This window comes from Meleagris gallopavo, chromosome 14 (genome assembly GCF_000146605.3).
Source record: "Meleagris gallopavo isolate NT-WF06-2002-E0010 breed Aviagen turkey brand Nicholas breeding stock chromosome 14, Turkey_5.1, whole genome shotgun sequence".
NCBI lineage: Eukaryota > Metazoa > Chordata > Aves > Galliformes > Phasianidae > Meleagris > Meleagris gallopavo.
The window spans coordinates 290547-318387 of NC_015024.2; the positions used below are offsets into that span (position 1 = coordinate 290547).

Sequence of the window (27841 nt, forward strand, 5' to 3'; positions counted from 1 at the left end):
CGCAGCCCGAGCGCCGCGGGAGGAACCCGCTTCCCCCGGGTTCGGTTCCGAGCAGAAGTTGCGCGAGCCCAATGAAGGCCGTCGCTTTGCCGTCGAGCCGTGCGTTGTTCGCGAAGGGTGGAAATCGGAGCTGGAGAGCGCTCGTAAATGGAAGCAGATCCGTCCCTAACGAAGCTGTGCGGCCGGGCGCGCAGCGCGCCTTCCTGGCGGAGATAACAGCCGTTTGCTCGGCACACGGATGCAGTTCTTGCCCGCCAGAGGCTGATGCGTGTTCTGGCCGTGTTCTGGCCGTACCGATCGCTGCGCCGTTGTTGTGTTGCTCCACATCCACCTTATCTGCTCTGTAGCTCAGTCTCTCAGGTCAGATACGCGGTGGTTCGTTGCTGTGCGGGTGGCTGGGAAACCAGCACCGCTTGTTGTGAAACGTCAGTGAAACCGTGACAGAAATGCCTCGTGTTCTGCATGCAGAGCTACTTTCTGCTAAGGTTAAAAAGCAAAAGTTGCCTCCTGTTTCTTGCTTTCTGTCTGCCAACTTGAATTCCTCCATTTATTCTTTGACTTGAATAACCTATCTGCTGTCAGCTCTCTCCTCTCTCTTTCCTTGTTCTTGTCTTTCAGCTCTGGCTGTACTAACAGCACTGCTGACCTGCTGCTCTGGGTGTCCCCTTCTCCTAGTATCTGTGCTTGCCCACCAGACACTATGAGGAGACTGGCTTTTCGAGGTGCTGGTTGTACTCTGGTAAATCTGGTAAATTATTGATTGTATGTACACCGTGCTCTCCATTCTTCTGCATTTAGGCTTTCCCTGACTGTTCATTATTTCTACCTCGTTCTTATTCATCTAATTGGCGTGCTCAACATTCTGTTGCTAACATAAATGCTCTTGTGCAGTTATGTTGTACTGCCATACCTTGTAACTTCCTAGGAGATCCCTTGATTCAGTGTGGGCTGGGATAGATTAATCTGTTCTGTCCTTTGAGTTAGCTACAAATGGAGATGTTGTTATGATGCTGTCACTAGAAACTGGGGAAGAGCCAGCAACTTGGTCCATAAATCCCCATAGTCATTGGACAGTTGTTATTCATTTGTCATGTTAAGTTGATAAATTAGAAACTGTGACTGAAACAGGAGGTGGATTTTTCTGCTTCTTGATGATTGTGCTATTCGTCTTACACACACAGTGGGAATTGTGGTCACACGAGGACCCAGCCCTTTTCTGGCTTGAATCTTATGCAAGGTATTCAGTAGCAGTTCATGTTTTAGTTGGTCATTTGTCTTCTTTGTGGCGTCCTTTTTATTTTGTGTTGCCTTTATAATTCGAGACAGAATGAGGTGCTTTTCTCCATACAGCTCTTTCCTATAAAACAGCAGTTCTCACGTTGTAATCATTCATAGCTCGAGGAACCGAAATGTAAATGGTTTCAGGATGTGTCCTGGTAAAAGCTGCTAAATACATCTTCATACCTGTAAGCCCTTGGTTTCTGACGTTGCTGTTGGTAGTGGCAGTGTAAACCTGCAGGGCCGTTTTGTCTTCCCTTTACTCCCAGCTCACGTCTGGTGTTCGGTGTGGGTATAAGAAATGTGTGACCCGTTGCAAAACACAGCTCACTTAATAGCACTCTCTTGTCAGAGGATTTGATTGCAATGCCAAGAGTTTAAGAACATTTCTCTTCATTATAGAAGAAGTTGGATTCCATGGGTTCCAAGAGGCGAAGAGCAACCTCGCCGTCCAGCAGCGTCAGCGGAGGGGACTTCGATGATGGCCACCACTCCACGAATATCCCAGGCCCCAGCAGGAAGAGAAGGAGGCTTTCAAATCTCCCGACTGTGGATCCTGTTAGTACCTTCTTGTTGTGCACACCTTTTTTTCTCGTGGGTTTACTGTATTCTTGTCTAAGAAATACTAGACTGTGAGATGGTATATGCCCCTTACAGCATGTGCTCTGCCCCCCTGTGTATTTGACAGTCATATTTAGCATGTATTCACTGAGTTCATTGTGTCTGAAACTGTTGCTGCCTTGGCTAAGCTGTGTTTAGCATCCCATTCACCTTTGGTTTGCTCTCCTCATTTTGTTTTTCCCTTTCCTTTTTGCTGTCTTTTTTTTTGTATGACGGTTTTAGCAGATGGAAGGAGACTGGTGGAGTAAGGGCTGAAGTAATAAAGTGCAGAAATTGAGAGTTGCATCTGAATAGCAAATGCTGGGAGAGATAAGTGGAGAACAGCACTTCAATATGTGCTGAAACATACGATGTCATTGTTATGCCTTTGAGTTAGCAGTCTGATTTTAAATAATTGCAGGGCAAAAGGACCTCTGTCATAGTTTTAAATGTCTAACTCAAAGAGAGTTGCACTAAATTAGCCTGCGTTTGGAACATTCTACTTAGGATTAATATTGAAAGAAAGTTCTGTTAAATCAGACGATACAAAACAAAAACCAAACAGCCAACCCTAACATTCTGTCATACCAATGCATGACATGCACGTGTTCTTTACTCTCCTGCTTTGGAGTGCACCGTACATGAGCAGTTTGTCTTCCCCTTCTTGCTGTAAGCAGATCTTGATTTGTTATCTCCTTAAAATCGACTTATTTTTTATTGTATTGTTCTTGAATTTTAGATCGCTGTATGTCATGAGCTTTACAACACCATCAGAGATTACAAAGATGAACAGGGCAGGCTCCTTTGTGAGCTTTTCATTAGGGCACCGAAACGAAGGTAAGGCCGTGGTTCTTGTCAAGCCTTGGATTTTAAGGAATGCTTCACTATTAATGAAAGTTGAAACATGAAAAAAAAAAAATTCAGCAATATTCATCACTGTGTAACAACAATGTATGATGATGTGAGTGAGTGTTGTAATTATTCAGTGGGACCTGCTGATGATGGCACTTGTTTTCAGTAGAGGAAAAAAAAGAAAAGCAACATTGAATGCATTTGAGATATTTCTTCTGACACCTGTCTAAAACATCTGACTAGAAGATGTTCCTCACCAGTGGTGGAATGTAATACTAAGGGTGTGAGTTGGGAACATTGAAAAACTCTTCAAAGGACTCTTGAAAATATAATAAATAGAGACTGAGTGTACCTTAAGCTCAGAAAACAGAGAATGATAATGGAACAGGTATTAAAGTAAGTTTACTAACAGAACGCTGTCCATATCTTTTACCTGGAGCTGTCTTTGTTTCACTTTGTTGTCTCTATGTCTAAACTTTCTGCTTGAAATACAATGCCTAGTTTTGTCATTCCCACAGAAATCAACCAGACTATTATGAAGTGGTTTCACAGCCAATTGATTTAATGAAAATCCAACAGAAGCTAAAGATGGAGGAATATGATGATGTGAATGTGCTGACTGCTGATTTTCAGCTTCTCTTTAACAATGCAAAGGCTTACTACAAGGTGAGGAAAATAGGTACAAAGGCTTGAATTTATCAACGATGAAAGTGATAGAGATATACTGAGGTTCTTGCTTGGTTTGGCAGAAAGCTTTCTGGCTTTGCCTTTAATACTAGTAAGAGAGCAGCATGAACTTACTGCAGGTGTTTGTGTATTTTCCCATAATGTTGACCATATCTTTGTGAGATGTCTTGCTATAGTAGCTTTTTTGTGGGGATACCATAAAATAACATGGAGAGGGTATTTTTTTCATTTTCTGAGAGAGAGAGAAGGCAAAAAAAAAACCCAGCAACAACAGAGAAAAAGACTGATCTATTAAAACCTTCCCATTTTATGAGATATCCTGCGTGACCTTTTGAAAAAGAACCACATTTTTTTTCTCCCTAAAGTAACAGCAAGCATGCAGTATGATTGCTGAATTTTTCTCTTCCATTGTCCACTTACTAAAGTGAAAAAAGGCACATTGATTACTCTGGTTTCTGATAATAGATTGTGAGTGTATGTGATGTGTTTCATCAAGGCTGCAAGCCCCATGTCCATTCCTCCAAACTCAATATGTGTTTTATTCTAGGTATTAATGGATTCTATTGCAGTTGCCTTAAGAAAGGGGAAAAGAAAACTGGAATGATCTCATTTAATGGAAGCATTTTATGTACATAAAAAAGTGACATTGTATATTGTGACTGAGATAGCAAACCTAAAACTTTAATGCTGATATTACCTTCAACATATCTTTGTCTTTGGAAGTTGTCCAAATAATTGCTTTGTAATTCAGCCAGGCACTGTAGTCAGGTGACACTCAGATAAATGGTGTCTGTGTTGGTTTGTGCATATTTGTAGCTTTTTGAAGAACAATCAGGTTTAAGGATTAACATATTTCTACTTTGTGGTTACAGTAGAAAAAGCACAAAGACTTGCATATTCATTGTGTGCTCTAGAAGACATTTTCCCCTTAGTGTGGTGGGTTTTTTTGTTTGTTTTCTGTTTTATATGAGGAATGGATGGCAGGAAACAATTATTAGCATTTTCCCAAATGTCAGATGCCTTTGCCTGCAGAATATTCAGCTCAGAATTGTGCCTGTATTGTAACAATCCTGCATATAGTATAGGACATAGATAGCCATCTTACTAGGATGCAGGAACTTTGTCATTAGCAGAGAAATGCAGAGTCATTAGGTGAAGGTATGACACACAAACGTAACTTCATCTTTTTCTATCTTTTACCTTTATTCACATAATTTAAATTAATTTAATGTAGGGAAGGCTGACTCACTGGCAAGGTGTTTATGGCAGTAGGTGCTTTATTGGGAGTGTCAGACTAAAATGGGAGCCTTTGCTTGTTTAGTAGTTCTGTTCAAATAATACTTTGCAGTAATGAAGAAAGGAACAGACTAGCAGAGCAGAGTAACCTTTAGGTCTGTCTCATAACCAGCACCTGCTCTGATGTCTTGAGAATATTACGTCTGGTAAGGTAAGCGTAAGAGCAGTTATTGTGTTGGTTTCTCATCTCTATTTCAAGCTGTCAGAGGCTGAGAGAGTGAAGAAGAGTGTAATCAACAGAAATAAGACAACGTTTCTGCAGGAACTCCTGAAGTAGTGGTGATGGCAGGGGAAAGGGGAGGAAAAGCACAAAAGAGTGGGAAAGCAGTCCTTCCTTTCTGGCAATTTTCTTTAGGTAGTAATAGGCAGATGCTTGATTACCACTCTGTATTTGAAATATTTGTGCTGACTAATCCATGTTATCAAGTTCTTTGGAATTTCACCGTTCTTACTGAACAGTGCAGATCATTGCAGTGCTTACTGAGATGTGTGTGTGTTCATTGGCGTTCTTCTTTGGTAGAATTGAGTTTTCAAGTGTTGCACAAAGGCAGCAGTGTGGGCTTAAATTACATTTCTGGCATACTGACATTTATTATGTTTTAAATATTGGCACTGATGTGCTGCAACAGAACCTGGAGATCTCCTGAGATTCATCTTGTGCTTGTCTGTGCCTCTACCCAAAGCAGTTTTATTGCCAAGTTTTCAAGAAGGCTGGAATGCTTTGCAGTGACAGAAGTGATATTTTCTAGTAATTATTACCATTCTTAACACCTCTAAAGAACCTCTCAAGCAAGAATTTCTGATGTTTTGTGTTACTCAATAAGTTTAATACAATTCAAAGACTAATTTATAAGTTCTTCCTAGATGAGAAAATTGTGAATTTTGAGGGTGCTTATGCTGTTTGATTTGTGTGGTTGTTTTTTTCAGCCCGATTCTCCTGAATATAAAGCTGCTTGCAAGTTATGGGAGTTGTATTTGCGCACAAAAAATGAATTTGTTCAAAAAGGAGATGCTGAAGAGGAGGATGAAGATGAGGAAGGACATGACAGTCAAGAACTAGTAAGTGCAGGCGTGACAGCTGCAGCTGGAGGAAGCTGTTGCTCTGTGTGACAGCTGACTGAGCTGAAGGTTGGCCTCCATGTGTGGAAAGGCATCAAGTCTTTTCATTGTTCAACTATGCCCCTAAAGGTGTTTTCTTGTAGGTTTTGTTTTTGTTTTTAATGCATGTTTATTAGTTGCCAGTTAATTATTTCATAGCACTGTGTACATGTTCCACTTCTGTCTAGGAGAAAAAGTTCTGACATTCTCTCATAGGGACAAAATGCAGTTCTGGGTCAGCTGTGCTCTCGATAGTGTGCCAGCACCTGATGCAAGCAAGCTTTTAATGACAATGTCTAATGAACTGCAACTGTCCCTGGAGCAGTTTTTAATGCAGATATGACAGTAGGAAGCTTGGGTTTGTCTCTTTTTTTTTTTTTTTTAAGGCATTGGGATGCATGATTGCATTTATGTTAGAAGAAACTTGATTGCCAAGAGGATGTAATGTGTGTGCGAGTCTTTAGTGTAAATGTGAAATCATATTCTCATGTGCTTTACCTGAATATGTAAAGAATGTTGTTTTTCAGGACTGCATGCATAGTTGATTATTTTTTTTTCTGTCTTTGAAAAAGAAATGTGTGTTTTTCAGTGCAATTTGAAGCACTGTACTTTGGCTGTTGTGGAAGCCTCATTTCATTGGTGTAATTTCTCATGTTAGTCATCTCCAGGTTATCTGAAGGAGATTCTTGAACAGCTTTTGGAAGCTGTAGCTGTTGCCACAAATCCATCAGGACGCCTGATAAGTGAACTGTTTCAGAAACTACCTTCTAAAGTGGTGGGTATTTTAATAATAATCATCCCGAATTTGAGATGTGGAGATTTGTATCACTGCCCCTGTGCACTGTAATGCACAGACTGAGGATGCAGTTTTTTGTTACTGTCTCATCTGTCTTATCTGTCTCCAGCAGTTTTTAGAGCTGCTTTGCTCCTACCTGCTCATCCCCAGGCCTATCATTGCAGACTGGGGCTTGCTCTGTTCTGCAACTTTAGTTTACTTGGTTGGTTTTGGTTTTTTTTTTTTTGGTTCAGACTTCTTAATCTTTTTTTTTAATCTGGCTGACTTTACTGTTCTGTTTCAGGTTGTAGTGTAACAGGTTTAATCAGCAAAATAAGTACTTTGAAAACCATCACATTGTATTTTGTTTTCAGTCAGGACTGTTTCTTTATGGCAGTTTATGGATGAGACATAATTGTATGAATCTGCCTTATAATCTGTCTCTCCTAACTGATGCCTGATACTGTAATTTTGAAGCTTACACTATCCCTCATCTACAATTAATCTTTACTAAGAACTCATAGAATGGTTTAGAAGAGCTTTGTGACTGTTCATGATAACATATCAATTGTTCTTGTTTTCCAGCAATATCCAGATTATTATGCAATAATAAAGGAGCCCATAGATCTTAAAACTATTGCCCAAAGGATTCAGGTACAATACAAACTTATTAATACATTACAGTTTAGACTTGATTAAAAATAAGCATTCTAATATTGCTGAAGTTAATAAGAAAAGCAGAGTATTTTTACCCACTACTGAAAACTTGAAATGCTGTAGTTATTTAGTGTTCTGTCCTGGTTTAACACTGCAGTAGTAGCTGTGTTAAAGATCTGGCATCGTAAACCAGAGTATGCTGACTCTGAACCTGAGTATCTTGGGTTCCCTGATGGTTAATGGTTTAAAGTAATTCTTGGCAAATCTTATTAAACATTGATCTATTGAAGCTTGGCTGTGCATTATCATCACCTACTTCTGTTCTACTGCTGTAAATAGATGTTTTGTACTGGTTCATTTTTCAAATTGCTTTTCCAGCAATTTGAAACGCTGTTCAGTAATTCTAGCATTTTGTATAATAGTGAAGGGCAGCACAAAGTCTAATTGAACTAGAGAATAAAGCTGAAATCACATCTTGCCAGACCCTTCAACATTAAGATAGTCTGACGTATTAAGCTTTTTCCAATCTTAGCATTTTAAAGATCAAGAAGACCTTAGTGCTCTTATTTTTTCTCCTAAGTACTCTTTCTTTTCTAAAACTGTTCTCTCTAGTCTGTGTTCTTTATCCATTATGAATTCCCTTTGCTTTTGACTTCCCTTGCTGTCTGAAGGTTGCCACAAAGCAGTTCTGTTTTAATCTGTTGCAGAATGGAACTTATAAAAGCATTCATGCAATGGCCAAGGATATAGATCTTCTTGCAAAGAATGCCAAAACCTACAATGAGCCTGGATCACAAGTGTTCAAGGTTAGTTTCAGTCACTCATAGTTAGATCAAAGTTAGGTGTTTCTTTACTGTTTTCTGTGCTGTTGATCTTTGAACAAATCCTTAGTGTAAGGCCCTAAAAACTATTTCCATAATAAATAAATCTATTGTTGGAATGTCCTTATATGTGTATATATAATATTATATATATATGATTCAAATGGTTGGTCATATCTTTTTATCTTGAAGTATGAATTTTTTCAATTAAATTTTATATCAAAATGTGAATTACATTACTTCTCTGGAAGTATGGGGGATCCTTTTATTTGTGATTGAAAGGGGAATGGCTGCAGATTAAAATGTTAGTGGCAATGCTCAGCTATCATCCCATTACAGGAATTGGGAACAGATTGCAGTTTTCATCGTAAGCTTGAAAAGTGGAGCAGTGCCTCCTTTGTGTAGTTTTCAAAGGTTCTTTTCCTTTTGGCTGTGTTTTTATGACACCTCCAATCTCGGTTAGTTTTCAGTTCAGCAGCATTTTGTCTACAAGTTATTATATTACTGTTTCCACATACTTCTGAAAATAAGGTAATTTCAGTGACAAATAACTGCTTGTATGCTTAGTTCCCATGAGCTTTGTAGTAGGAGACCTTGCAATGTGTTTGACTTTCCTGTGTCAGTGGTTCTTGGACTTTTCCAGTTGCACTGCTTTCAGGATTGTGACTTCAGCTACCCAGGCTTGTAACCTCACTCAAATCTTGTAATCTTTGCTTTTTAAACTGTTACTTCAAGTATCAACTCTGTTGGTGAGAGAGGGAGAGAAGGAACATCCAAAAGCTCAGCCATGGCTGTAGCTAAATCATTTGAAAGTCACAGAAACTCGTCTGTTTGTGGTATTCCTTTTTTTGTTTTGTTTTGTTTGTTTGTTTTTCTTCTTAAGCATGTGAGAGAAAATGAACTCGAAGCTACTCAGCTTTTCTGTTTTTATAGCCTCTGTGTGGCTACTGCATGGGGATTTTGTTCTGTATTTCAATACTTAGTCCAAATTGTTTAGACATTGAGAAATATTTAAAACAAAAATTACCAACATAAGAAACCTAACCAAAACCCATTTTTGTTCCTGATCTTTGAATGGTTCTACCTGAAATTAACATTCTTTGTTTTCAACCATAAACAAGCAAATTCTTTTCATTGACAGGATGCAAATGCAATTAAAAAAATATTTAATATGAAAAAGGCTGAAATTGAGCACAGCGAGCTGGCCAAGTCAAGTCTGCGACTCAGGTACCACAAATTCTGTTTGTAAGGCTGTGAAAATCTCTGTAGTTGTTCCCTTAATTTTACTGTGGAGAATATCCTGGGAAATAATTGCATGAACATTTATTGTTCTTTTATTGTTTATAACCTTTGGAAAGAGGTGGTTTCTTTTTTTTGTTTGTTTGTTTTTTTCCTACTCAAGTGCATCCATGATGAGTATTTCTGTACATGTTTCGGTGTCAAAAACAGTGTCACTGGCTCTCTTAAGCTCTGGCCAACTGCTTCCATGTTTGTAAGTTAAGAACAGAGGAGAAGCAGTGATGGAAAAAGTTGCATTGTTTTGCTTTGCTGTGCAAAAAGTACTGAGTACTGTTGCACCTTGTAAGGAATTGAGAGCTAAGAGCTCACAGTTATCTAGGTAGGGGCAGAAATGCAGCAACAAGGCCCTAGGCAACAGATATGTAGAACAGAGGCCGTGTTATATGAACTCTTATTTGAAAACCTATTTCTGGCTATGGAAAGAGGCACAAGACACTGAAGATCTGGACTTAAAATCAAAGAGGGATAGTTTTGGTCTTTAGGCAGGCAGGTATGAAATGCTTTTGACAGCTGTATTTGTTTCACAGAAAGAGCTTAATTAGGAAATGGTGCTACCTGTCCTTGATGTACAAAGAAGTAATGCAGTCGTTACAGGTGTCTCTTATCTAAAATGCAATTGAATTTATTCTTGTATGTATTCTTACTTTTGAATCACCAATCAAAAGTAAGCTTAAATATTATTTTTCAGTATGAGCTGTGTCATACATAAAAAATAAACCACTGTCTTGCAGGTCCTTCAGGGAGTCAGCAAACTCATTCTAGGGTGGACTAAGTATTTATATAAGTTGTTTACTGGCACTCCATGCTGAAAAATAAATGCTGTTCATTCCTTGCAAAGGTCTGTGTGGTACAGCTGAGAACCCCAGCACCCTCTGTTGACTGAGAGGCAGATTTTGTACTGGTGGTTATGTTCTGCTTCTCCCCTGAAAAATATTTAGAAGGTGTTAGCTACAAACTTTACTTTTAATACTGTTATGTCTGAAAGAAGTGAAAGTTACCTGCTTGGATGTTATTGTTCAGTGCTCAATTACATTGTGGTTTTTCTGATTCACTTACACAGAGTTAGCATGCTTCCCATACTTGGGTGAGCTGTCAACCAGAGTGGTGAGCAAAACGCCTCGTATAAAGGAATGGACAAAAGCAGAAGCATTAAGAAGTAATTCTTGATGCATATTATAATGATTTTCCTCCAAGTATGTGTGGTGCCAGGAGATCTTGGTTCTACAGACACATCTTTTCCATATCTGTTAGCTTGGATGGAACAGGAATTACATATAGGCCCAGAAACTTTTGATATAAGCTGTGATTTTATTTATTTATTTTGCTACATTGGGCTACATTGATGAAGCTCAGGGTGTTATGGGTGTCCCTTATGTGGAGGTGTTCAAGGCCAGGTTGAATGGGGCCCTGGGCAGCTCCACCTGGTGCCTGACCTAGTGGCTGGCAGCCCTGCCCGTGGTGGGGCTTGGAGCTAGCTGATCTTTGGGTTCTCTTCTGCCCTGAGCCATTTGTGACTCTATGATTCTGTGACATCACAACTTGTATTTAATTTGGAGTCTTACTTATTTTTCTTCAAACTCAAGCTGTTTGCATAAAAAGGGATGACAGATAAATCACACTGATATTTGTTAGTCGAATTCCTCTCTTGCACTGCCAACCCATTTCTACTCCTAAGGTTCCAGATTCTTTACGTTCTCGTGTGTTGTGCTCTCAATGGATCTGCAAGGCTTGAAGTAATGTGACATTAATTGGCAGCTCCCTTCTTCGTTTCTGTAACTTGGCAAAAAGTATTTGTAGTGCCTGAAACAGGCTACAGTAATGTTGAACTGCTCTTTATAGCAGGGCATGTGGAGTGCTTTTGTCTTTTCTTAAAATTATTATATTTATTTTTTACTTTTTATTATTATTTTTTTAATTTATTTTTATTTTTTAGTGCAAACGAATTGGGTAAGAGAAAGGTGTAGTCCAAGCCAAACCTCCCACCTGCTGTTGTGAAGTATTTCACTGCCTGGTGGTTTTCTTTTTGCTTTGTTTTGTTTTTAATTGAACCATTGTTCTTTTTTGTATTCTGCTGAATCTACATCACAGAATCATTAATTTTTTCCTGATTTGATTGTCTCAACAGACAGTCTCTTTTACCTATTGCTGATTTTGGTAGAATACCCCCGTAAGTTCCCTTAATTTTTTTTTTTTTTCCTGAGTTTATGTCACTTTCTCTTTGGTGGATCAGGCTCAGACTCCTTCTCTTGCCACTAACTTGTGTCAGATAGCTGTGCTCTCCCAGCACAGAGTCCTATATGTCTGCTGTCACACTAATTGCTCTTTGTCGGTGCATTTAGCTGTCCTCCCTTCAGTCAAGTGACAAAATAAAACTCCTTGACTGTGCACACTGTGACTTTTATGAAGTATTGATCAAACATGATTTGGTATGGTTGGCTTTATGTTGGTGCTAAGGAGTGTCTTGTTGGCTGCTCAAGTGTTGTCGTAGGCTGAGCTGTGTGTATAGCTATTAATCCTTGATTTAAATGTGACCTTCTGGCTTTTTATAAACAAAATCAATATCAGAATGCTGGGGCACTAAATGTATCTTGGTGTTGCTTTACTTTTAGCTTTAAAATGTTTTTATTTTTTGTCTGTCTCTGAAGCTTTTGTCTGATCTATCCAAGTAATTCTGTACAGAGCTGTAGCCTTGCTGCATCTTGTCTTGGGTCTAAGGTGGGCCTCTTTTTTCCCCCTTTCCTTGGCTTGTCTCTCCTGCATTAAGGACGCCATCAAATTTGACTGCTTCCAAGCTGACAGGTCCTTCCTCACAGGGTAAAGGCAGTGTGGGTGATGAGAGAAATTCTTCTAACAAATATTTTCGGTAAGTAAATTTTGGACTTGGAGGAGAAGCTGGGTCATCGTCACATGGAAATGCTGACTTAAAAAATAAAAAATACATAGACACTTTTTTTTTTTAGTTGGCACTGTTCTTTAATTTCCAGTATTGACTCCAATACTCTTGAAATTTCAAATATATTTCCTTCCTATGAAGTATAGTTTAAGAAGGTACTTTACTGTAAGTACGCTTCCGTGTTTCATTTTTATATTTCATGTTTCAAACGCTTGTTATTAAATACTTGCTGTGCAGCTGTTTCCTTAGAAATATTCTGAAGATTGATGTGCTAGATTTCATTACAAAATAAAGTGTGTGAAAAATCACAAGGAAATAAACTGTAAGTCTAGGAAAATGATATTGGAAACTGAAAAGAAATAAGTCGGAATAAATATATAAGAGATGAAAGATAGAAACCAACAAAACCTGGGTTGTGGCAGCCCCTGCTATCAGTATGAGCTGGAAGAGATGTAAGGATGGAGCACAGCTCTGCTGAAAAGGACCTGGGGTGCTGTTGGATGGCAGCTGGACATGAGCCAGCACGGTGCCCTCACAGCCCAGGAAGCCAACCGTATCTTGGGCTGCATCCAAAGCAGCACGGCCAGCAGGGCAGGGAGCTGCTCCTGCCCTCTGTGCTGTGACACCTCACCTGGAGTGCTGCGTCCAGATGGGGAGTCCTCAGTACAGGAGAGATGTGGGCCTGTTGGAGTGTGTCCAGAGGAGGACCACAAATGACCCGAGGGATGGAGCACCTCCCTACGAGGACGGGCTGAGAGCTGGGGCTGTGCAGCAGGGAGAAGAGAAGGCTGTGAGGAGAGCTTAGAGCAGCCTGTCGGTATCTAAAGGGGCTGTGAGAAAGAAGGGGACAGACTCTTCAGCTGGGTCTGTGGTGACAGGACAAGGGGAAATGGTTTCAAACTAAAAGAGAGGAGTTTTACAGAATCACGAAGGTTGGAAAAGACCCACAGGATCACCCAGTCCAACCATCCACCCATCACCAATAGTTCTCACTAAACCACATCTCTCAACACAAAACCCAAACGTTCCTTGAACACCTCCAGGGTCGGTGACTCCACCACCTCCCTGTGCAGCCCATTCCAGTGCCTGACCACTCTTTCAGAAAAGCAGTATTTCCTAGCATCCAGCCTAAATCTTCTCTGGCGCAGCTTGAAACCATTCCCTCTGGTCCTTTCACTGTTACACGAGAGAAGAGGCCGTCCCTCAGCTCCCTGCAACCTCCCTTCAGGTAGTTAAAGAGAGCAATGAGGTCTCCCCTGAGCCTCCTCTTCTCCACGCTGAACAATCCCTGCTCCTCTTTAGATTGGATATAAAGAAGAAGATTCTTTTTAAAGATGGTGAGGCAGTGGCACAGCTGCCCAGAGAGGTGGTGGGTGCAGACAGCCCAGGTCAGGCTGGAGGGGCTCTGGGCACCTGATGGAGCTGTGGTGTCCCTGCTCAGTGCAAGGGAGTTGGATCAGATGACCTGCAGTGGCCCCTTCCAACTCAAAAGGTTCTATGATACTATCAAATCCTGCAAGCCGTTAGTACTGAGTTGATGTGCTTATGGCAGACTTACTAGGCAGACTGGTTTACTGCAGGCTGTCCAGTTTCTTTTTCATTCATCACTTGAGAAATTTGGTATGTAGCAGAGGCTTTATGCCAGCTACTGTCTGGAAGCAGCCAGTCTTCTCTGTGTAGGCCTTGAAATAACGTGGCCTAATGCCCAGCAGCAGCATGGCTCTTTCAGGTATTGAGTGTTTGTATGGAGTTAGTGTCATTGTAAGCAGTGCGTGAGATGCTGTGCCCCAAATTTGGGATAAAAGGCAGAAAGAATGATGCTGAAGATGTTGTGAGACCAGTTAACAGCTCCTTCACATACAGACATTCCGCATGCTGAACAAGCGCAGGCAGGGCTGGAGGAAAGGGAGACTGAGTTATGTACAACCTGTGACGTGCTAGATTTCTTAATGTAGACCAATCCCTACCAAATGGGATTAAATAAGAGATTTGTTTATATAATTTTGGGATAATTGGGAAGATTTATTCTCATAAGTCCCAATTAATAACACAAATACTTAAGTATTTGAAGTAGGACAGAAGATGCATAGCTTGAGCTCTGAGATTCTGATGCACGGGCAGTTTCTGGTCTGAGGGCCGGCCTGTTAAAATGAAGGCTGTCTCAAGGGATATTAGCAGCTTGGTAAGCTCTATGGTACTTTCTCTGTAGCCATCTCTATTTTCCTGATAAGCAGCTGTCATGAGCTTCACTGGTTTACTGGTTCACTCGGGATGCCTGTTAATGGTGATTTAATAATAAGAACATTTTGTTATTTTTTACTTCTGAAATCTTTTTTTTTTTCTTCCCTCTATTTACAGTAACAAAAGATCAGCCCAAGGGGATCGTTTATCAGCAATAACCATGGCATTGCAGTATGGATCAGAAAGTGATGAGGATGCTGCTCTGGCTGGTAGGAGCTGATATGCTATTTATCTGTTTATTTTCTTTAATTAAAGCTCTCTTCAAATGTCACTCTCTATTGCAGAATTATGCGTATAATTCTGTTAAGTCCAGTCACTGTTTCCCCTTAGTACTGAGTTACAAATGTGCAGCTGCTAAGAGATAAGCCCAACTGGCCAAACTGATCCAAGCTTTGAGAAACTGTTGCATGTTTTTGTTTCTTCTAATGTGGAGCAGACAAGGAGATGTTGAAAACAGTGTTACCTGTTCCTTGGGTTAAGAGATTAACAATATGGCAGTTGTCCTAGAGAAACTTCATGCTGGCTCGTTCTCTCTTGTGCTATTGGCTCTTCTAAGAGCCTGTCAGGTTTTATTTGTTAAGGTTAAGACTATTTATATGGGATATAAGGAAAGCTAAATAATTTACTTAATATACAAATATTTTGTGTAATCTAGCAGTAGTGTGATCTTGCGTGAGGGCTTATGTTCAAACAAAAGTACATAAAAAAGGTGTGCCTGAGACAGCATCTTTAGTTTCATAAGCATGCTATGGCATTGTATTATAAACATCTGCTATAACATACACATTATATCATGTATTTCAGTATTGGCCAAACATTACTGTAGTCTGTCTTTTAAATTAGTCTTTCTCAATAGTTGCATTCTCAGTAATTTCCTTACATTATATCAGAACAGATATCTGATTATTAGTATTTTTGTTACTTTTTTTTTAACATAGGGTGTGTTTTATTTCATGTTAGAATTGCATCTGTGTTCCTGGTTAGCCTAGGCTTCAGTTCTGGCTCCCCTCTTTGAGAGATGTGGGGAGTATTCATCCCTGTGGCTCAGTGTGCTGTCAGTTGCAGGCCTTCCACGCCTCAGTGCTGTAGGAGCATACAGCTTTCTGCTGCTTCGGGATTTAAATGCTTCAAGTGGTTTAACCACTTTCAGATGTCACATCTGCCATGGACATGGATGTCATTTGCACAAGGCCTTGTGTGCGTGTCTAAGATTTTTGCCTTAGTACTGTTGAAGTTATCCTATTGCATTCATCAAAGGGGCAGTTTTTTGGCAGATATCTGTCACTGTTTCTCAGTCTTTCCAACATACTCTTTGGACATCCCTATGTTTTCATTCTTAGAGTGAAAAAGATTTCCTTTAAAGCAAGCAGTCTTTATTAGTTGCTCTGGTATCTGTCTTTCCCCTAACACTCATTGAAACAATTGAGAGTTGGGGGTGAACGAGCATAGAGAACTTTCTCCTTGATACAGAGAGCTCAGTCTTTGTGAGCATCTCTGAATGCAGCAGTTGCCTAAGCAACTGTTTCCAACTTGGAGTTTATCCTCACAGTTTCAGGGTGTGTCGTGGTGTGATGGAGCTTGTAGAAGATTTCTAGCTCAAATGTACTGAGACATGAGCAGCTTTTGCGGCTCCATTACAAGTTATCCTCACTATAAATATAAAAAGGCATAAGGTTTATGCCTTTAAGACTGGCTACAGCTTTTGATTTTACTAGCATCTATCTTGTTATGCTTCAAGCATTCGTTGTTGTCTCAGTGCATGACATCGATAAAAGCAAGTTACTTAATAAGTAAAGACTTTTTTTTGCATACATTCATGTGCCTTCCTCACTCTGCTTCTTTCCTCTGTCAGCACTGAGTAAGGGCACACGTATAGTTACTGCCTGACATTTTTATTTTTGTTTTCTTTCCTCTGTACCTGCTAACTGTTCCTCTCTAAAGTGTTCCTATGGGACCTACTGCTTCTGAATGTTCAGGAGCCTGCAGTCTTGCATTATGTGCTTGGTTATGTAGCAAAATAAGGATTTTTGTCTTTTGACTTCACTAATACATCTCCAGTTGTCAAGATGCATTAATATTTCCTGCTGGGAGGACATTATCATTTTCTGAATACCTCAGGATATATAGTGATTGCCATGTCTTTGAAAGAGCATTGTAATAAAAATATGTATAGGTTCATTCAGGTATTATGTACACACTTTCCTCTGAGTGCTTGTTTAATTTATTTAGATTTCATTTTGGGGAATGCCTACAAAAGAAGGACCTGTCTTGTGTAGAGTATTGAACTGCTTCTTTGCTGGCTACCTTGTCACAGAATATTAAAGTCCTTCTTTGTTGTGGCTTTTTTCCTCTTTCCTAAGAAGCAGCTCTCCTTTTTTTCTTGTATTCATTTTTGGTGGAACAGTGAGAGCTGCAGTGTTGAGCAAACAGAAACAAAGCCTACTTCTGTTGCATAATTAGTCTGGAAACTTGTTGTACCTGGTAGCATTTTCTTTGCTACAAGGATTTCTCTCCGTACTCAGGCTGACATATGAGGTTCAGGGAAAACAAAGCACTGTTTCCAGCCTCCTTTTCCTGCTGAAGTTATTCTGTCCAGCTCCTGCTTTGCAGGCTACCACACTATGCAATTATTTGATGCTGATTGGCATACGGGCACATGATAATTTTAGGTATCTCCTCTGAATCAGTAATGAACATCTCTGGCATGTTTGTGCATCTACTGAGCTCTGCTTGTGTTTTAGCTTGCGTCTGTCTTGGCTAGTAGATCTGCATAGATGTGCAATGTCAGACTGCAAAGGATAGATGGATAATACTGTGTTGTGTGCAGCCAGAATGCCCTCTGGCTTTGTCATCATTTCAATATATCTTTACTGAAATTGAGTAGAAAACCTGAAACATTGCCAGCCACTACTGGGCAATAATGAAAATGCCTGCTGGAAACTTGGCATGAGCACTAGAGAGCTGTGTTTTGTGTAACTGAATTATCCAGTGTGTCATCCACCAAGCTTCCATCTAAACTGGAATTTGTAAGAGGGGAAGTGAATGAATAAATAGCTGTGTGTAATGTCTTTCCTGGTTTTGTCAGCAGTAAATGTTACTTCGTCATAGTATCTTTTTTGTTTGTTCTAATCCTGAAACTTACTGTTTGCTTCATCAAGTTAGCTGGCAAAGCCTCTATAAAATTGATAATTGATAAATACTTTTTATAATTAGCAGAAATACTTTATAATAATAATTCTAAAATGTGTACTTCTCCTTCATTTTCTGCATCTTAAAGGTGACCTGTAGTGTCAGTCTTGTCAATTAAAGGTCAGTTTTTTTAATTGGGCTGTGAATGTTATAGTTTAAAGGATCATAGAAGTTCTGAAGTCACTTCTTTTCACATGGATACAAAAACCATCATGTTTAGTTCAGCCATTTTCCCTGCCTAAGCACTTTTGCAAATTTGAGATGTGGTTTGTCAATTCATGTTCTTGTAGTGCACTCCAGCGGGACAGCAGCATGACTGTAGCTCAGTGTGCAAATATATTTGGCACAAATATTGACATCAGTGTTTAAATGGGTAAATAAGGATGTTCTCTAGCTGTCCTGTTGGTAGGTTGAGTGGTCCTGGTGTGTATCTCATATATACACACTTCTCAGTGCTTCTGTATGCAGGGTGTGTTACCAGTGACTGAGCTAAGTCTCATGTGCTAAGAGAGCTTGCTATCTAGCTATGTGTTGTGATGGTTTTTGTTTTCTGTTTTCCCATCAGCTTGAGGCATATGAGGTACAGCCATTGGTGATGTCCTTTTCTAAGATGTGAATCTGACTGCCAGAGTGGCTGAATGCCCTCAGCTGAAGGACTCCTTTGTTCTTGTTTAGTTCTTTCTCTATTTGAAAAGTCAAACAACAAAATCCACTTGACTTGTTCGCTGAGAGTTTCCCATTTTTCCTTTCTCTCTGTGCAGCTGCTGCTCGTTATGAAGGAGAGTCTGAAGCTGAGAGTATTACTTCCTTCATGGACACTTCTAATCCTCTCTATCAGCTTTATGATACAGTTAGAAGTTGCCGAAATAATCAGGGCCAGCTAATATCTGAACCCTTTTTCCAGTTGCCCTCCAAGAAAAAGTATCCTGATTATTACCAGCAAATTAAAACACCTATTTCATTGCAGCAGATCAGGTAAGAAAACAGAATGCAAACTACGTCTGATGGGAAAATATTTAAGGGTTTCTTCTGTTTCCAAAGTCCTATATTGTGGTCAAGTTGCGGATGCAACGTATGCCATCTTTCCTTCGTGCTTTGATTGGTGCTTGTTTCACTCCGGTCTGCTTCAGTCTTCTGGTCATCTTTTATAAATGGCTGCCGTCCATGGGTTTATTTTACATGGTGTTTCATTTGTGCTGTGCCATATCAGTAATTCTGGAGGGTTGGTAGACAGCAGAGGTGAAAGTTTCTGCAGAACCCTATGTTATGCACTTTCCTTGACCCCAGTGGCTTGCTTACCTCTTACTGCCATGGTTTTTACATTAATTCAGCAAAGCAAATTATCTATGTCACAGTCCAACTGTGGAGAATATTTTCATTAATGATCTAGCTAGTCTGGAGTGCAGTGCTAATGCAACACACCATTCCTAAATCTATGAGCCATTGAAGCTCATCAGCTCTCAGAGCACAGTTGTTGGGTAAAAACCAGGTTAAAAAAAATCAACAGTGAGCATCATCTTCCTTGAGTGGTCTGAGAGAAGCTATTATGATGGAGCTAATATGGTTGGATATATGTCAAGGTGCTGAGTGCATAATAAGTCTTAGTGGCCCAGAATAGCTTTGTGTGGCCCAAACCTCCTGCCCTGGGACCCAGGAGCCCTGTGACAGCTCAGCCCTGGAGCTCCAGACTGCCCTGGGCTGTGTGGTAGGATTGTGTGCTCCAGCACACCACAGCCTGGCCATGCACTCCCACTGATCCCCCCCACTCATTGAGACTCTGTCCTGAAGGCTGATTTCCCGGACTGAAGTTGGGCCTGCCCTGTCCCTGTGCACAGGTCCTGCCTGCCTGATGGCTGCTGGCTGGCTGACCCTGGCTGCCATCCCTGGACTGGACCCTGACCTGCCAGCCTGGCTTCTTGCCTTTGCCTAGTCACCAAAACTCAGCCTGGATTCTAGGTTGAACCTGATTGCTCACGGCTGGCAAGGCTCCTGCCCTGCTGACCACCTTCGTGTGCTTGGCTCCCCTTCCATGGAACAGCCAGCCTACTCTGTTGTCATGGGATAAAGGGTTGGGAAGCAAGTAGAGAGATCCCACACTGCTTAGCTATCCGTCAGTGGCTTTAAAGCAGTTATTTCCTTATGTCTTAGTACAGCTGTTGGCTTGACAAAGGAGGCATCTTTTATTTAAGGAACCACCCAGTGCTTTTTTTTTTTGGGAAAAAAGATGAAATTGAGAACATCATTAATAGGGAACATTTAATCTGAGTGTACAGAAGGGTGCTGGTTCTAATTATGTACATATGGATTTAACTGGGAGAAATGTTGCTTTGAAAATGTGCTCAGTACATTATAATTTGGAAGCCTTAGGAAGGCAGCTGTTTTTGTTTCCCTTACAGAGTAGTCAGACTACCCTTGGCTGTTGGAGCAGTCCAAAGATGGCATGCAAATGTATAAAGAACTTCAGAAAAAGATGATATTTCGCATTACCTGAGAGCTTGGAAAATAAAGCACGGTCTTTTTAGAAATAGTGTGTGTACACATTTATAATATTTATAATATGAAGTATTTATAAGTTGTTCTAGCAAATTTTGAAATTCACTTATTTGTTAAATACCACGTAGTGTTCTCCTTTATTATGCCTAAAATCCCTGAAGTCATACATATGTGCACTTAATTGTTGTGCATTAGGGAAAACTGAAATGAGCATGGTTTTATTGGTATTCCTAGGGAGTGGAGGCGTTTTTTGGTTTTGGTTTTGTTTTTTGTTTTCTTGTTTTTTGGAGGGGAGGGGACAGTAGATGGTTACTGTTGGTTTGCATGTTTGTTTGAAGATGCAGATTCAAAGTGTACACCTGATGGTCCTAGAGGGGGACAAGAGGGTTTAACTGTAGTAGTGACAAAGTAAGGGTGTTAGTGTACAGCCTGGCATCCCAGTCTCCTAGTGATTCCTGCATTGGCACCTGGATATTTGGGCTATGCTGCCAGAGTGCACTGTGAAATGGGTGGCTGAGTGTCTACTGCCATAGGAGCTTTTGCAGCTACTCATGTTTTTCAGGAGTTTGTGTGTGTTACATACAGGAAAATCCACTCTAAATGATTTATCATCTCTAGCATATCAGAGCTCTGGGTGTGTTTGGTTTGGTTTAACAAGAGCAGATTACAGCTATCCCAGCATCTTGATCACTCACTGAGCACTGTGATCCTTGGTTGGCGGCCTAAACTGGGTGCTGCTCTCAGGCTGTTCTGGCTGCAGGAAATGATCCTTCCATGGCTGCAGTGTCCTCCTTGTTTCCTTCTGCCCTGCTCTGCACAGAAGCCAGGGTTGGAATGAAGCCACCCACAGCCACCTCACTGTGCACGTCGCCCATTTTCTACAGCCAACCTGGGTAACCATGCCAGCATTCGGCTACCATCAGAGATTCAGGAAAGAAGTCTCGTGTTCAGATGGAATTCTCTGTTTTTTGTGCCATTGTTCTGTCAGTGAACATGGCTGAGACAGGTTTGGCTCGCTCTTCATTCCCTGCCATGGGGTGCTTGTCTTCACTGATGTGATACTCCCTGCCTCAGCTTGAATAGAGCAAGGTACAGGGCTGCAGAGCAAGAATATCCTCTTTAAACAGAAAGATTGTGGGTGCCCCCTCCCTGGAAGCTCTCCAGGCCAGTCTGGATGGAGCTGTGAGCAACCTGGGCTATGGGAGGTGTCCCTGCCTACAGCAGGGGGTTGGAACTACATGGTCTTGGCAGTCCCTTCCATCTCATACCACCCTATGATTCTGTGATGTAATGGAAAGCAGTTTGTTCTGCGTGACATCTGCTACTTAAGAACCTTGTGAGCTTTTCTTATGAACGTACATCCAACTTTATGTGTCACAGGAATATAAACTTTGTTTCACTTCACTAGACTGGGTTGAGATTCTCCTGAAGCTTAAATTTGTGTTGGCTCTTGTTACTTCCAGATTTAATATTCAGGTTGAAAATAGAATAAAGATATCTGTCTGATCAGTGGAACTTAACCTTGAAGGGGCAGAGGCTGCTATCTGGGTTAAATTGAATGTTTTATAGAACTAATAGCTGAAAGTAGCACTTAGGTTAAGGTTTTATTATTAGTTTTGGAAAAATAATATATCACTGTGTTGCAATTTGCTTAATTTATGAATGTGCCAACTGGGAAAATATTCTGAAGATAAAATTCTTCTCTTTAATATTTAAAATCCATCTGCCACTGTGGCAGCAGAATGCCAGCAGGCAGCTCAGCTCCACCGTGCTGCAGTCCCACTGCTGCTCCATAGAGTGATGGAAGGAGGAGATGTGATACAAAATGCTCCTGGATTGATGTAAGGACAGGGATGTTCCTCGCTGTTACCTTATGGGCTGGGCAGACCCAGAACTGGGACATTAATTTAGTTTATTGCCTATTACTATCAGACCACTGCAGTGAGAAACTAAAAGCAAACTTAAAAAAGCTTTCCTCGTCTTCCCTCGTCCTTTTTTAAGGAAAGGAAACTGTTGCTAGTAGGATACATACCCTAAGAAATGCTGCTGCCTTATTCTGCCTGCAGCTTACTTTTATCTTTTTTTATGTGGGCAAAGCACAGTTTGTGTTGTGTGCAGAACAACTCCAAATAAAGAGAAGTAGTGCTAAGGGATAGCGAGGAGAAGCAATTTGAATTGAAAAAGTGGTACTTCAGTTGAGAGGTGGCCTTGCTTGCTTCTTGTTCAGGAGCTGGCCTTACACCTCGTGCAGTGGAGATCAGAGTGCAGACTTGTGATTCTGTAATTCTGTTTTCTTATATTAATTGGGAGACTAGCAGTTTTTTCTTTCTGCCATTGAGTTCCTCTAAACTTTAGTTTTCTGGAAGAAGGCAAACATGGTGAGGATGCTGACAAACTGCGTGCTGCTGATACTGAAGCAGAAATTGAGCAGAGATGGAAGGCAGGCATGACGTATGCAGGGGATGAACCACAGAGATGTTGGGAGGGCTTAGTAATAACTGGTTGCTGGAGCATGGCTGCTTTTCCTGTAATGGTTGTGAAAAGTACTGAGGTATTTTAGACGTTTGTCTGAAGTATTTAATATGCAAAGCTAAGGCAGCTGAGGTGGTCTTCACATAGTCAGATCCCTAATTAGAGCCCAATTCTGCAAGTTTGTCAGTGTGAGCGATTGCTTCCATCTGAGAGAGCCCCTGGAAACAGACAGTGCAGCTGCCACCTGTGTCCAAAGGAGAGGAATTCTGGTGGGCATTTCTCTCCTGTGAACTCATTTCTGCACAGGACACGCTTTTCTCAATTTTTGTAGCATTTGTTTCCTAAGTACTCTAGATGATGCCTGTTCTTTTTCCTTTCTAAGAGGCAGAATTGTGTTTATTTGGACAGCATTTTAGTTGTTCATTAATCCTTTGAAAGTTTAAATTATGTATGAACACTTACACTAGCAGCAGTAAAGGAGGAAATTGCTGGGAACTGCTATTCACACGTGTGTGCCCTGACAGATTGGAGTGTTGTTAAATCACTCTATTTTGAAAAAAATAAGAGCATACAATGTTTGTGATAAAATTGGGCTTATTGGTGAGAGTTTCTGATGCAAGTTTTCTTTTAAGTGTTTCTGTTTTGTGTTTTCTCAAGTGTTGTCTTACTGAAGTTTTATCTTTTGCAATATGGACAAGCCTAGTGTGCTGAAGTCCTGTGGTGGCTTGTCAGTGTTCCTTTCGGGCTGCAGAGCCTCCTTGTGTGCTTTGCACCCTAGATTTTGCTTTCCATACCAGCCAGCAGTCAGACTGGCTGGAGGAGATGTGGCATGGCCTGTACAGTTTGTTACTGGACGATGGCGAGAGCACGAAGCAGGCTTAGTATTTATGTCCTGAGTATTTATGACTATATACATCATTAGCCAGGGGCTTTGGGGAAAGAAATCCTGAATTTCATGTTCTTGGGTTTTTGTTTTTTTTTAATATTAGTCATTTTTAACATACTTGTTACCATAGGCAGATAGTTTTTGTTGGAGTTTTACATTGTACAAATGGAGATGGATTTCTGCTTCATGACAGTTTAATTGGTACAAAAATTCCTTTTCCCCTTTTTCCCCTTTTACTTATTTATTTTAATTCTTACTGCTCTGCAATGAAAGCTATTTTGGTAACTGTCCATTTTTGGAATGGCAGTGAGTGATGCTGACAGGAGAACCTTTCTGTTATGCGTGACTTCAGTTGGAAATACTAAAAATAAGCTAGAAAATAATACAAAGGTTAACAGGACACCCATGTCTTGGAGTCTTAGCAGTATGTAGGGACCCAGAATGGTTTGTTATAGATGAGAATAACAAGTAATTTTCTCCACATCTTAAATCTAGGATGTTTGTCCAAAGCTTTTTATTGTTTTCTCATAGCCACTGAGAGCTGTCTAGTTCTTCAGCTCTCTGAGATGACACTGTTCAGTAAGGCACATGAAGCTGGAACCCAGGAAATTAGCAGTTGGTTGGATGTTACCAGCAGAAGGATTCTACAGAGCTGCTGTGGTGGAAATCCATGAGCACTTCTCAGCAGTTCTGTAGCTGGGAGAGAACATGGGGGGGTTATTTTTGGTTTGTTTTGCTTGTTTTCTGCTTTGTGTTACTATTTTCTGTTGTGTTCTCTTGTGTTCAAAGCGTGCAAAGAACTGGTTTGTGTTGTTGGCCCTTCCAGCTTTCTCCAGAAGCATATTTCAGCAGGTGAAGCACCAATCAACAAACAGGCAGCTTTGTGGGAACACAGAAAGAAGTGTTTGTCTAGTGTGGTTACAATGGCAAGGTGATACTGTGGCATCAGAAGAAGATAACAAGAGCTGTCTGATACGGATTTCTCACAAAAATGAAGCTGTTGAAGTATGATTTGGTGGCGTATGTGTGAAGTAATCTGTTTGTAATTTTCTTCTTTTGCAGAGCTAAACTGAAGAACCACGAGTATGAAACATTAGATCAGTTGGAGGCTGACCTGAACTTAATGTTTGAAAATGCCAAGCGTTACAATGTCCCCAATTCTGCCATCTATAAGAGAGTACTGAAAATGCAGCAGGTTATGCAGGTATCTGCAATAGAACAATCAAAAGGATGTAATTTTTCATATGAATTTATTTCCCCAGCAATATTTTTCCAAACCAATTTCTAACAAGACTCGTGTTTGCAGTAGTGTTCTTATTGGCTGTGACTGGCTTGTTGATCGTGTGTTCCATAGTGTCCTGTAATGTCTAAATGGTAGTCTGAAAATTGCTTCCAAAAGTAGTTGATTAGGAGGTGATGTGTGGGAATGAAGAGCAGCATGGAGCGATTCCTCCAGTATAATGTTACCTTTGTCTCTTGGTCACTCTTGTTCCTTATCACAGCTTCTAACCTAATAAAGTTGTGAGAAAATTGAAAAAAATGCTGTTTTTATTTCTCCCTTCTCCCTTTTTTATTTCAGAGTTTACAGTTAAGTACAGGGAGGTGGAGGATGCTAAAGATTTCATTAGATATTCCAGCTGTGTGCTGTAATCTGAAATGGCTTTGATTTCAAATTGTTCCCTTAAGAACTTCAATGACCATTTTGTGTCTGCAAACTCACATTAAATAGATAACTGGAAATATTTGATGGTGCATCTGCACGTGTCTTTATGTGCAGAAAACACATAGCTGCATTTTATCTTGTGCATCTGATCTGGTGTTTAATATCGTTCTGAATGTGTCTAGCAATGACTTCAGCCGTTTGTCCTTTCTTCAGGCAAAGAAGAAGGAGCTTGCTCGGAGGGATGACATTGAGGATGGGGACAGCATGATTTCTTCTGCTACATCTGATACTGGAAGCTCCAAAAGGAAAAGGTGTGTGCTTCTGTAGTTTCCTGTGGACCTTAACATTGTTACTTTTGTTTATTTATTATTTTCTTTGTTTATTCTCAGAGAGCACTAGGCTGTGTTCTAGCATTTGTGTAGTGATTGAATAGCTCTGGAACTTAATCTCATTAATTGTTCTAGTTAGTTAAAAACTATTTGCTGACATTAGTTTCCTTTTGGGCTAGTAAGTAGTTGTCAACAGAACTTTAATAAGTAGGCACTGAATGCACTGATGTCTCTTTCCATACGTTTTCTTTCTTCCATTCTCTAAACCACTTGAGAAAACCTTGGCAGAAATGTTTGGACTGTTGCTCTGCCTCTCCTTATCTTTTGAAGGAAGTTCTGACTTTCGATAACATGATTGCGAGTGTAGCAACTATCAGTGTGAAACTGCAATTCAACATCCCTCTTAGGTGTTCAGCCTCCCCTATTTTTAGTTCTTCATTATGTCAAAATGACAGCAGTTATGGGGGGAGGAAGGGGATGAATAGAGCAAAGATCTACTTAAGAGCAATTAAGTAAGTACATCGCTTACACTTAGAAAAAAAATCTGCATGGGGAAAACATTAACATGGATTTAGGAGGAGGTACAACCTAGAGATGTGAGCAAAAATAAAAGAAGCAGAAAGGTAAGGCAAACTGCCATATCAAATGAAGATCAAGAAGGAAAACATTGCAAAAATTGTCACTGTTGTGATCTTCAGTATCTAGTGAAGTCAAATTGTCATCAGTATTCTTCAAAGTCAGTGGTTTGATCCTGTGCAAGAGAATACTGAAATGCTTAAAAGAGAGTAGCTGTCAGACCTCGTCATCTAAGAGTGATAAAAGAAGGAAAAATCTTCATAGGTAAGGGAGGTAATTGTATGTATTTTATGTCTGAAGTGAACCTAAAGTGCTTTTGATGCTGTCAGTTCAGCATTTGCTATCATGTTGGTTTGCTGAAAGGCAGCAAGTAAAAGAACACTGTGAAAGCTGATGATAGCAGAGGTGAAGCATGGAGGAATTCCAAGGTATTGAAAGAAAATGTTAAAGCACCAGGCAAAATGCATCCTGTTGGGAAAGCAATAGTGTTTTCTACTGATGGCGTTGTTTGAATTTCCCCTTTTACTCATCAGATGTAAGGGCTGTCTAAAGAAGGCTTTTGATGTTTCTGTTTTGTTTTTACATCACCTACTTTTGTTTGACTAAATGTTAAATTTTGGAAGCACGTTAAAGTATGGATGGAATTCAAGGACCATATAATTGTTCAGGTATTGTTCATCTGCTATTGTGAACCATTAATTAACAGTATCCAACAGTGAAGATAGTAAGGGAGAGGGGAGTTCTTTAGCTACAAGCAATCCAGTTTGATTTTTCTGACATGTTGGAACATTAATTTCCTTAGTTATTTGCAGGCAGTGTCAGAGGCACAAGCCCATACAAGATTAGGTGTATTTCAAATGAATATCTTTGAGAAGGAGCCAGGTGATGGAAAAACTATGATGCAGTTTGGCTTGTTTTCCAGTGATGTTTTATACATTCTGCAAATGTAGATGTTTATATTGTTGTTGTCTATAGAAATAGCTGAAGTTACGTCTAGCTGAATAAGTGTTTTGTAGAGATTGCAATTTGAAAGATGGTTCAAAAATGCTTTGTGGAGAATGCACTTCTAAATGTGCTACGGTATCTGAGTTTAATTGTAACACAAGCTTTCTTCTTCCATCCGGTTTGTTGCAGACCCTGTAGTGTATGTACAGGGAGCCATGCAGAACTTGATTTATTTATTTTTCCTTCTGACAATCTTCATCCTGGTTATGCTGTCAGATTTCATGACCCAATCTTTACAGCATGGGATGGCTGTTGAATTTGTGGTGTTAGCATGGAGGTGTGACCACTTTTCAGCATGGGTGTTGCAGTATTGGTAAGGTTGACTTGTGGCTCTGAGTGTGGTTGACATGTTTAGGCAATTCAGACCATCTTCCTGCTATGTTCTCAATATCCTTGCTATCTGTTACTGCAAAAGGTGCTGAAATACTCATAGATTAATGTCTCACATCTTTGATGTTCTGTGTTCAGCAGAGGTGGTCAGGAAGGCAGTGATTGCTGTATTTCTTGAGTTCTTGGATTCACGTGTTCACTCCTGACTGATCTGTTCTCTCTGCAGCTGGAAAGTGCTTAGAACTCCATCTGATCTTTTGTATTTTTATTATTACTTTTTAAAGCGAGTAATTTGTTTTATTCTGTAGAATGCTTAAAAACAAGGTGGAAATGGGAAGGAAATAATATCTTAAAGATGGTTTATTTAGCAGAGTACTGACCAGTGATGCTGTCGTTATTTG

At 40.3% G+C, this 27841-nt stretch overlaps 1 protein-coding gene across 7 annotated transcripts in view; it reads left to right on the forward strand.

Annotated features, from left to right (window-relative positions):
• The first annotated feature begins 685 nt into the window (after nt 1-685).
• Nucleotides 686-27841, forward strand: part of PBRM1 (polybromo 1) — a 60041-nt gene continuing 32885 nt past the window's right edge. For 3 of the 7 annotated variants that reach the window (XM_019619995.1, XM_031555520.1, XM_019619994.2), the window contains exons 1-13: nt 1681-1836; nt 2618-2715; nt 3249-3396; nt 5641-5772; nt 6470-6586; nt 7172-7240; nt 7951-8049; nt 9206-9291; nt 12128-12226; nt 14615-14706; nt 18448-18661; nt 24600-24741; nt 25414-25511. In XM_019619995.1, the coding sequence (XP_019475540.1) occupies nt 1696-1836; nt 2618-2715; nt 3249-3396; nt 5641-5772; nt 6470-6586; nt 7172-7240; nt 7951-8049; nt 9206-9291; nt 12128-12226; nt 14615-14706; nt 18448-18661; nt 24600-24741; nt 25414-25511 (1535 nt within the window). In that variant the 5' untranslated portion in view covers nt 1681-1695. Of the gene's footprint in view, nt 740-1680; nt 1837-2617; nt 2716-3248; nt 3397-5640; nt 5773-6469; nt 6587-7171; nt 7241-7950; nt 8050-9205; nt 9292-12127; nt 12227-14614; nt 14707-18447; nt 18662-24599; nt 24742-25413; nt 25512-27841 lie in introns of those variants that run through there. The other 4 variants (XM_031555521.1, XM_010718266.3, XM_031555522.1 and 1 more) reach the window with 3 other exon arrangements.